We start from the raw sequence: 10,941 nt of genomic DNA, 5'->3' as shown, positions 1-10,941 counted from the left end.
TGTTTTGAAAATTAAAACAAATTAGGAAAAATACAACAGCACAGCTCTCGATAAAAAATATACCTTGTGTGCCAATTTTCCAAATTCGAGCACAGTCACTCAAACATAGTTTGAAAGTTAAAATAAAATTCTGTGATTCTTTGCTTTAAAATAAGGACCTTAAATCTAAATAAATTGCCTATTTGTGCTAGAATATTTTTAAAAGATGCATGCAATAATCATCTGGTAATAGATGGCAAATACCCAAGTACAATTACAAGGGGCTCAGCTCCCACTGAGTGTCTCATGGTTGAGGATGATTGGTAATTGAACCAGGATTCCAAAATGTTATCTGTGGAAACAGGTTTGTGTGTATGTGGCATTATACTAGCAGATACTGTTGTGAGAACTCTGTATCTATTGTGGCTGCATATATCCTCCATTATCTTAACTGTGGTGTGGTCCACAACATTCCCTCAACTCAAATTCACTGATAACCGGAAGCCAAAGCCTTTTTCAGTGTTCATAAAAGAATACCTTCAGATTATGGAGTCCTGAACTTTCCATGTTGGCAGAAAAACTCTCAGCTGAAAGCTGTATAACCCTTCCAGTCCTCTGGAGAATATAACAGATTAGCCAAGCGCCACATATTTTTTTTTGTTCCAGTGTCTGAAAAAAGGCTAGTGGTGAAAATACCGAATACTCTATGAAACAGCTGCATTTTTTTCAGAGTATGTAACTATATTTAACACAGTGTTTAGTTGCAGGCTATCAGTGTGGAGAAATATGTACTTACCCTCTTGTCTATGTGCTAGTGCTTTGGATGTAAGGAGCTGTAACGTGTTAAGCGATTCATATTGTAGAAACTAAGATGACCTAAAGGCTCCTTAAAAGCCAATGGGTTAGGGTGTTAAGGTGTTTTCTTTTAAGGAGAAGGCTGGAAATCCCGATTGGTGAGGCAAGGCTACTGGTTAAGCATCTTACAAAGAGTTTGAACAGAAACACCAAGCTTGGTGTGATGCCCTCACATCTTCCCAAGACCGATGAGAGTCTTCTCCATTTCTCCCATCTTCGCTGCAACGGCAAACCTTTGCTGAATCCTGTAGCAATGTTAATGAAGCTGAGAGGAGAGGCCGGATGCCAGAAGAAATGAGATGGGGACAATTGCCATTTCGAACGTTTAATTGTGGAAAGGAGAAACTGCAACCTCCTTTGGGTTACCTGGCTGAAAGCTGCTACAATGCACATTATTCCTCCTACTTTTTTTCTCGCCAAGCCTCTCACTGGTGCCAGCGGATATTTGTTCTAGCGTTGACAGTTTTGTTCCTAGTTTGCAAAAGGATGTGGACATAAGGAAACAAGATCTTAAGATCAAATATGGTATAGGGTGGCAGTGGAGTAAGTTTGTTATGAGACACGTACCTGGTTTAACTGAATGCTTTTAATTCTCCTACAAACCACAAAGCTCACCTAGTCTCAAACTTCCAAAACATACAAGGCAAGGCAAGCAAGTTTAGTGAATGTAAAATAACCCCCATCCCGCTTGCTGGTGGTTCTCAGTTTCTGGCACTGTTAACGTTTGTCACATCTGTACCAACTGTACAACATCTGCTGGAAAAGACCGGTTTCCTGCAGACTGAGATTTTGGCTTTCCTAACACAAACCATTAGAATACTGGGCACTTTGATGAGCGTGTACAAGGATGAAAGATGAAACGGGGCGATCCAGAAAGACGTGCAGGAGATTAGATGCCACTATCCATCACTGGAAATCCCAGTTCTTCCAGCCAAGGAGCTATGGGAGGGCCGGTCACTTGCTCATCCTTGTACCAAAGAACTCGCACCCTCACAGCTGGCTGTTACTTCAAACCATAAGCCTTCACTCTTGTTCTCCTTCCATGGAGGAGTCCTCATGCAGTATAGTTCAATGCTCATGTATCGGAGACTTGGAGAGGGGCCCAGCAGTTCTTTGGTCTAATGCTGTATTTTGTGCGTTCTGTAGAGTTTGTTCTGTAGCCTGGGGTGACTCTTCTCCTGTGTCTGCTCTTGGTTTTGAGTTGGAAGCAACCACATTCTGTTCTTGTGGGGGAGGGCCTAGAAAAAAAAGTCCCCACAAATAGTCAACACGGCTGAATTGATTGACAACCGCCCAACTACCAGAAGCAAGGGGACCTTAAGGAATCAGAATTGAGAGAACTTCTAGTTCCCCATTAAAAAGATGCTTAATGCTCTTCAAGCATCATAGGCACTAAATGGAGGATGCTGAGCATCGTAGGTTCTATGTGATTCTACACCTAAGCTTTGATCAACAATGATCAAAGTAGTCCTGTCCTAAAATTTGGCATGAACATGGGAGATGTTTGCAATTCAGAAGATGAGTTTATATCTAGGAAGAGTAAAGTTGGGGTACCCCCCCCCCTCTCTCTCTCTCTCTCTCTCTCTCTCTCTCTCTCCCTCCCTCCCTCCCTCCCTCCCTCCCTCCCTCCCTCCCTCTCTCTGTCTTACCTAGAGAATCTGAGGGTGCAGATGGTCCAGTCTCCAACAACAACTTGGGCTTAGACTTCCATTTCAGAATAGGGGAGCGTTGCAAACAAAGAGGGATTTTTGCATCTGTAAGGAATATAGCCCATGTTAACCAGATCAAGAAGAGACATCTTGCAATCCAGAACAAAAGTACAACTGGCAATTCTGCAGTGTGTAACTCAGTATGCAGGGCAGATAGTGAAGTAAACCCTGCTTTAGCGGAGTTCTTGGTGGCAAGACACCTTATTTTTACCTTCTGGGAAATGGGCTCTTGTTTTGAGCCTATAGCCACAGCTTCAGATCAGAGCCTGAATCTTTCAGGATATAATTATTATTACTCCTCCGTAGTAGAATTTTGCTGTTGCTTCTTCATGTTCTCTCCACGGAATTGATATAATTTTCATACTTTTCCAGGCCTGTTCTTGAATGAGAGTAGGCCTGCACTGCAAAGCTTATGGCTTTGTTTCCAGCAATTTATCACATTCTTGTTAAATGGGTAAATCAGCGCCTTTAGTAGCATGATATAAAAGTGAAATGTTACATCTTTACCTGCTTAAGGACGCCATGATTAACTTAACAACTACAGCTTTGCACAACAACCATGGCAAAACTCATAAAATTGGGCGTGACTCACTTAAGAACTGCCTTGCTTAGCAATGAAAATTCTGCTATCAACTGTGGTCATAAGTCAAGGACTACCTGCATTTCAGATCCCTATCATTGTCTGCTCAGTCCCTCAGCCTAAAACGCATGAAGGACGTACGTGAAAATTAATTGCTCTGCCAATTTACATTCTATGATACAATAACCAATAATGATGGCAAAATGAAGGAAGCCTAATGGCCCAATAGAAACCTTTCCTTTAACAGATACAGCACCGTTGGTCCGCACTGTTTTTTTTTTAATCTCTGATTAAATATCACAAATTTCCTCCCTCCCCTTCACATGATTACAAGGAAGCATCTGCTGTACTTTCAGGCAACACAGAAATGTCTCCTTAAACATTAAACAAAATCTGAAATGACTCATAGAAACATTGACTTGCAAAGGGAATTATCTTCCAGATTTTTGAAATCGTCATTTTTGTTTTCACCCCTCTGCTTTTTGGGAAGCCTTTCAATTACACAGATGTTCTTCCTTGGGAAAAGGAAGTTCTCGGTCGCTACTTACGGTGAAGTTCTGCCGCAGAGGCCTGGTCCCTGAGCTGTTCCTCATGAACAGACATGGCCCGTCGGTTGGCCACAGGCTTTAGGCGAGGTTTGGCTTTGAACTGATTGTCTGAAAAGTGGAAGCGAATAAAATCATACGATGTTCGGACAAGCATCGATCCATTGCAGGTAAATAATTAGAGTGGCTACATTTGCAAAAAAAAAAAAAGTAACAATAAATTGGGGCATAGAGGAAGTCCTTGACTTATGATCACAATCGAGAGCACGGTTTCACACCCGAATGTAAATATAGTCCTCAACTTACAATTTTCCATTGAGAAGCAGGACAGTTGTTAAGTGAGTTTTGCCCCATTTTGCAACCTTTCTTGCCACCGTGGTTAAGCAAATCTCTGCAGTTAAGTTACTAACACTGTGATCACATGACCCTGGGACTCTGGAACAGTCATAAATACGTGCCAATTGCCAAGCACCCACATTTTAATCACATGACCAGGACAGTGTTGCAAGAGTCACAAGTGCCAAGACCAGTTGCAAGGGCCTTCGTAACTTCAAACAGTCGCTGAATGAATGGTTGTAAGTTGAGGAATACATGTACTACTCGTGGCTTGTCACTATTGGAGGGTTTTTGCAGGAAACTGGAAATACACACCAATTTCCAGAAATATCTATATATCTCTATCTATCTATCTATCTATCTATCTATCTATCTATCTATCTATCTATCTATCTATCTATCTATCTATCTATCTATTATCTATCTATCTATCTATCTATCTATCTATCTATCTATCATCTATATCTATATCTATATCTATATCTATATCTATATCTATATCTATATCTATATCTATATCTATATCTATATCTATATCTATATCTATATCTATATCTATATCTATATCTCTATACCTCTACCTCTGCCTCTATATCTTTATCTCCATCTCTATCTCTATCATCTCTATCTCTATCTCTCTATCTCTATCTCTATCTATCATCTCTATCTCTATCTCTATCTCTATCTCTATCTCTATCTCTATCTCTATCTATATATCTATATATCTATATATCTATATCTATATCTATATCTAGCTAGCTAGCTATCATCTATATATCATCTCTATCTCTATCTATACCTATATCTATACCTCTCTCTCTCTCTCTCTCTCTCTCTCTCTCTCTCTCTCTCTCTCTCTCTCTCTCTCTCTGTCACATGACCACAGGCTGCTGCTGCAAATAGCCATAAATGCATGCTGGTTGCCAAACATCCAAAATGCAGTCCTATGGCCATGATTTGGGGAAGCAGATTCTGGAACTTCAAAGCCAGGTTGTAAATTCCTTTGCGGGGGCCATGTCATAAGTTTGGTCACTAAACAAGCAGTGGTGAGTTGAGGACTGCTTATATGCTTGCCTGAAAACCACCAGCCTCCATTTCACCTACCTCCTGCAATCATGTTTAAGTGAGCGAAGGAATTCTGCAGTTCCACAGATGCCCGTCCTTCACCAGCATTGCTGGTCCTCCTGAGGGGAAGGGGAGCAGCCGTGCTCCTCCCAGTCCTGGGCAAACTGCTGCTCCAGCTCTCTCTCCCTTTTTGCTCCCGGGGGCCGGCTGGGTCCTGGCTGGCAAAACCTCTTCTCGGCAAAGGGCTGAGTTCTGAACACTTGCCCTTAAACTCGGCGTTCAGTTGCTTCCCAAGAACCTTCCATGAAAGCCTGCCCTCAAGCGATCCACCACTTGGCTCCATACCTGCTCGGCCAACGGCATCCGCAGATCCTGTGCGCACGGAGGGATCTGCAATAAAATGGCATGTGTTCTCAAGCTCATAAAAAAAAATGAATCAACATTCCCACTTCTACCTTAGGCATCTGCTTGAGTTGCCCTACCAGAATAATGGAATAACAGTTGGAAGGAACCTAGTCCAACCCCCTGCTCAAGCAGGAAACCTATACCATTTCAGACAAATGGTAGTCCAATTTCTTCTTAAAAGCCTTTAGTATTGGAGCACCCATAACTTCTGGAGGCAAGCCTTTCCACTGGTTTATTGTTCTCACAGTCAGGAAATTTCTCCTTAATTCCAGGTTGCTTCTCTCCTTGATTAGTTTCCATCCGTTGCTTCTTGTCCTGTCTTCAGGTGCTTTGGAGAATAGCTTGACTCCCTCTCCTTTTGGCAACCCCTAAGATATTGGAAGACTGCTATCATGTCACCCCTGGTCCTTCTCTTCATTAAACTAGACATACCCAATTCCTGCAATTGTTCTTCATATGTTTTAGCCTCCAGTCCCCTAATCATCTTTGTTGCTCTTCTCTGCACACTTTCCAGAGTCTCAACATCCCTTTTATATTGTGGTGACAAAGATGAACCAAGATACTCGGTTCTCCATCCATTGATGCTGTAATCATGATGTGTTTCAGCTTTTACTCATCTCTGAAACTCCATCCAAAATAGGCAAAGGAATCAGTTGGGGATACTTACAATACATATGTTGTATGTATTATTTATCTCCCCGTTAAACCACCATATCCATCAAGCCCCAAGCATAACACTTAAAAATTATATTACTCTCCCTCATCCACTAGCCAATCCGTGATTTCTGGGTTTTGCACATATGTCTAAGCTCAAATGTCAAATGCTAATCGTTTAGAGAGTGGAGTAGGTTTGGTGGGAACAAATCTAATTAAATTGCTTCATTAAAATTGGCATTTACATTGACCAGTCCGCCTAAATGACTCACATCTACCTTGGGACTGTGAGTTTGCAGGGAAGGGTTGATTAGCAAGCAATTGAACCCATAGGCTCTGCAAAGAAGAGAGAATGAAAAAAATTAGGTACCAAGGAACTGAAAGGGTCTGCCTTTCCATAGCTCACCTGTGGACAGGGAGTGTGTCCGTGATTTCAAAGCGCATGGGGGAGACTCCGCAGAACAATCTACAATATCCCCTAAAAAAAAAAAAATCAAACAGTCATGTTCAGGAAGTGGGACGAATCGAGCAGGAGAGAAGGAAGTCTTTGGCAATCTATCTGAAGGCCAATCAAACTATTAGTGGTCTACACGAAGCTGTTCACAAAAAAGGATTTTGAAGTTTATTTATTTATTTATTTATTTATTTATTTATTTATTTATTTATTTATTTATTTATTTAATTGGATTTGTATACCGCCCTTTCCCGAAGGACTCAGGGCGGTTAGCCTACTTAGCACGTGGACCATTTGAGAATGCAAGCGAGGATTCTGAGGACAGAAAACTAGCATGACTAACCCTAGTTAGTCTGCACGTGAAGGTATGTTTGGATGTGGCAGGGCTACTTGGTTAAAAATTAAGCCGGTTTGGCTCTGATCAGTGGTGAATTTTTTTAAAGAAGCTCTTTTACTTGAATTCCACAACAGTGGGGAAAATGCTAGGAATGAATGAGACAAAAATAAATACCATTGTATGGTTCTCATTCACAGTGTGGAGCAGCACACAGGTCCCAGCTGATCCCTTTAAGATCCCTTGGTTAGGTTCCTACAAACGCTTTACATTGTCTTAGCCGCAACCCACAACCCATCTGCAGCCCAGCACTGCTTAAGATCTGGATTCTTGCTACATGCCTCACACAGGTGGTGCTTGACTTACAACATTTAGTGACTGTTCAAAGTTACAACGGCACTGAAAAAGGGGACTTATGACTGTTTTTCATAGTTACGACCTCTGCAGCATCCCCATGATCATGTGATCAAAATTCAGATGCTTGGCAGCTGGCTCATACTTATGACCGTTGCTGTCTCCCAAGGTCACCGGATCCCCTTTTGCAACCTTCTCAGAAGCAAAGCCAATGAGGAAGCTAGATTCACTTAACAATCTTGTTACTAACTTACCAACCGCAGTAATTCACTTAACAACTGAGATAAGAAAGGTCATAAAATGGGACAAAACTCACTTAACAAACGTCTCGCTTAGCAACAGAACCTTTGGGCTCAATTGTGGTCGTAAATCAAGGACTACCTGTCCTAAAATATGGCCTGGGACTTCACATTGCTTTGAACGGCTTTGTTCAATACTGATGGTCCTTGATTTACAACTGTTTATTTAACGACTGTTCAAAGTTACAACAGCACTGAAAAAATGGACTTGTGTCCACTGGAGCTTAAAAACCTAAAGAAATTTGAAAGGAAAGCTAGAAATTTCACAAAGGGAACTCTTGTCGTTCTGGTTGCTGTTCCACTACAGGAAGAAGAAATTAATAAAGACCCTTTGGTTACTTATCAGCTGTTGAAGCTTCCAATAAAAGCTCGAAGGCTAGGTAGTAAACAGAGGGGAAAAGAGGATCCAATTGTTACTCACCATCAGAACCAGCCTTTTTGATTTCCCCGTCTTTGCTCTGTAAAAGAATGCAAAATCATACAAGCTCTCAGCAAGGATATTTTCTAGAAAAGTTTTACTTGTCATGTGGACTACATTCAAAACAGGGGAAATGAATTCCCACCACTGGGCCTGAGGTGAAGAAGATCTCAGCTAAAGGAAAGCAAAGATAATATTTTAATCAGACCACGTCGAATACAGTAGATATAAGTGCAGCACTTAACCAGTTTCTTTACAGATGTATTCACTATTGTTCTTTTATATTATTACATTTAATGCCCATTTAGTGATGGATTCCAACCGTTTCCTGGAATCAGACAGATCCACGCGCCTTTTTTTTTTGGCCAAAGAAACCATTTCCCTCATCTTGGCATCTATCTAGCGTAACTCAAGAGTTCTGCATATCGCAACTGCAGCATAGCGGAGGACTGGGCAGGCTGATCTAGAATAATTCTGTCAACTAATACACACAAACAAACTCCTGAGGCCGTCAGCTCAGGAAGGTGAAGTATAAGTCAGCCAAGAGGCCACAATAGAAGGTTATTTTGGAACATTTTCTTCCATAACAACCCATAGGAAGGCATTTGTTCTAAAAGGTAGCATTGACATGTGCAAATGGAAATCTTTCAGAACTGGTACTGCATCCTCCCTGCATGTTTAGTCCTCCTGTGGTTGGTGGGTTTTACTTCCTGGAAAGGGGATAGTACAGAGAGCAAGGTTGGTGTAGTGGTTAAGGCACCAAGCTACAAACTGGGAGACTGTGAGTTCTAGTCTTGTTTAGGCAAATGTCCAATATTCTACGGCTTACCTGTTTCTTTCTTTTTTTTCTTTCTTATTAGTTTTCCAATATGACAATAGTATCTTTAAAAAGCAACGTGGTGTCTGGGTTACAATAGTTCCATTTCAGACAATACATATTATTACAAATCTCCAAATTGTTGTAACTTCCTCTCTCTTATTTCCTTTAATACATACTATCTTTTATCTAAATTAACATACTTCTCATTGCTATCCACCAGTCATTTAATAGTTTTCTTATATTTGTCAATACTTTAGTATATTTTATATTTTAACATTCCATCTTAAAAAAAACATCAAACACCTTATATATTTTTCTAACTTTAAATTTACATCGATATTAAAATTAAACGTTTAAAATTTCTCATTTTCCTATTGCTAAATAACCTCCTTTTCCTTTACCCGATTTTCTCCGATACCTAGTAATGTAAATACACTTCTTTTTTTATCTCATTTCCATATCAATGTTAGCAGTACAATATTAGAATGGTAGTCATTAGAGTGCCAATTGCAAGGAGGAGGAAGAGGAGGAGGACAATATAATGTTCTTTTTTCTCATGTATAGTTTCCACATATTAAAGATTAACCAAAATTTCTTCCATTTCAACATTTAATACATCCTTTCATGTCACTACATTCAAGTATATTAGTTACACTCTATCATTCTCCTTAGGGTGCCGCCGGTTAGGGAGTGCCGGCGGGTGATCCCCAGAGGGAGGGCATTTTCTGTGGGCGCGCCTGCCCTTTGGAATGATTTACCTGTGGAACTCCGGACCGCCCCCGATCTGCGTTCATTTCGCCGGGACCTGAAAACCTGGCTTTTCGATCTATCAGGCCTGGACTGAAGGGGTTTTAGCTTTTTAATATTGTTTTAATTGTTGGGCTTTAATTAATTTAATTCATTTTAATTTTATATTATCTTTTTATATTGTCTTTTATATGCTGTCCTGTAAACCGCCCTGAGTCCTTGGGGAATAGGGCGGTATAGAAAACTAATTAAATAAATAAATAAATAAATAAATAAATAAATAAATAAATAAATAAATAAATAAATAAATAAATTCTTAAGATATATACATCTTCAACTAAGTATGGCTTACCTGTTTCTTTTTGCCTTCAGAAGACAACACCTTGGTGACCCCAATCCGATGTAGCATGACATGGACACGCTGTTCAAAGGAACTGGGCAACTCACCATCGCTCCGCTCAAAGGACCGTTTCTGTAGGACCAAAGACTGAAAAGTTAACACCCTCCACACAATAAATATTACTTCAATTCACATATCCCAGAAGGCCTCTGGGATTCTGCTGCGAACACAAACAAGCCAAAGCAGAGGGTCTTGATGCTTTTTGAGCTTGGCTGTTTTCTTGCAGACGTTTCATTTCCTGAATTAGGTGACCTCATCAGGGTTAGTGCTAGTGATTAGCACTGATGATGTTACCTAGTTTGGGTACGGAAACATTTGCAAGAAAACAACCCAACCTAGACAGAACCAAGGACCCCTCATTTCATCTCTGAGCTACAAATATTCTCTTTTTTAAAGCCAATGTAGACTAGGTGACTTCTTTCACAAACCGTCATTGCTGCCATCCTGACAACATTCAGCTCTGTCCACTTTTGGTTTCCCGTTTTGAGACATCAAGAAATGTCATTCTTCTGTTTCTACAGTTAAGCATTGTTCAGTAAACCTGGAGCTGTTACTATCGTACCTGTTGTTTCCTAGAACATGACCAGGCAGGGAAGACAATTCCCCTACAATTTCCCTACAGCTCCTCCATAAAATAGACAGTGCTCCTCTCAGGATAATTGCCTAAATAGTGTTACATGTCCACATAGTCTCCTTCACACACAGCCAGAAGATCAACACCCTCAAAGGACACATTCCGGCGACTCCCAAGTAGCCACCACAGAAAACCATAGGACCTGCAAAGTCCAGATGGGATTGGTTGGTGAATCTACCAACTTATCATTCACAAGTTCCCTCTGCCAACAATTTACTACTTTCCATTTTGAGAGAAAATGGATCCTTCATGTGATAAGCAGAGATGATAATTCCAGGGCATCTTCCGAAGGTTCAGCCCTGTCCCCCATGCTCTGTTGAATAAGAGGCTTCCTTGAAATACTATGAGTTCTC

The 10,941-nt window shown here is 40.7% G+C and overlaps 1 protein-coding gene across 1 annotated transcript in view; it reads right to left on the bottom strand.

Annotated features, from left to right (window-relative positions):
• Window positions 1-80: 80 nt before the first annotated feature.
• The window catches only part of CARMIL2 (capping protein regulator and myosin 1 linker 2), a gene marked incomplete at its 5' end in the record, with an annotated part of 64,554 nt that continues 53,693 nt past the window's right edge, over window positions 81-10,941 (bottom strand). The window contains 7 exons of the mRNA XM_081335661.1: window positions 81-2,072; window positions 2,484-2,588; window positions 3,672-3,779; window positions 5,109-5,459; window positions 6,535-6,606; window positions 7,991-8,027; window positions 9,907-10,026. Of these exons, the coding sequence (XP_081191787.1) occupies window positions 1,903-2,072; window positions 2,484-2,588; window positions 3,672-3,779; window positions 5,109-5,459; window positions 6,535-6,606; window positions 7,991-8,027; window positions 9,907-10,026 (963 nt within the window). The 3' untranslated portion in view covers window positions 81-1,902. The remainder of the gene's footprint in view (window positions 2,073-2,483; window positions 2,589-3,671; window positions 3,780-5,108; window positions 5,460-6,534; window positions 6,607-7,990; window positions 8,028-9,906; window positions 10,027-10,941) is intronic.

This window comes from Vipera berus (genome assembly GCF_964194415.1).
Source record: "Vipera berus genome assembly, chromosome: 10".
In the NCBI taxonomy this organism is placed as follows: domain Eukaryota; kingdom Metazoa; phylum Chordata; class Lepidosauria; order Squamata; family Viperidae; genus Vipera; species Vipera berus.
The sequence above is the reverse complement of the archived record's forward strand: the minus strand, read 5'-3'. Positions and strand labels throughout refer to the sequence as shown.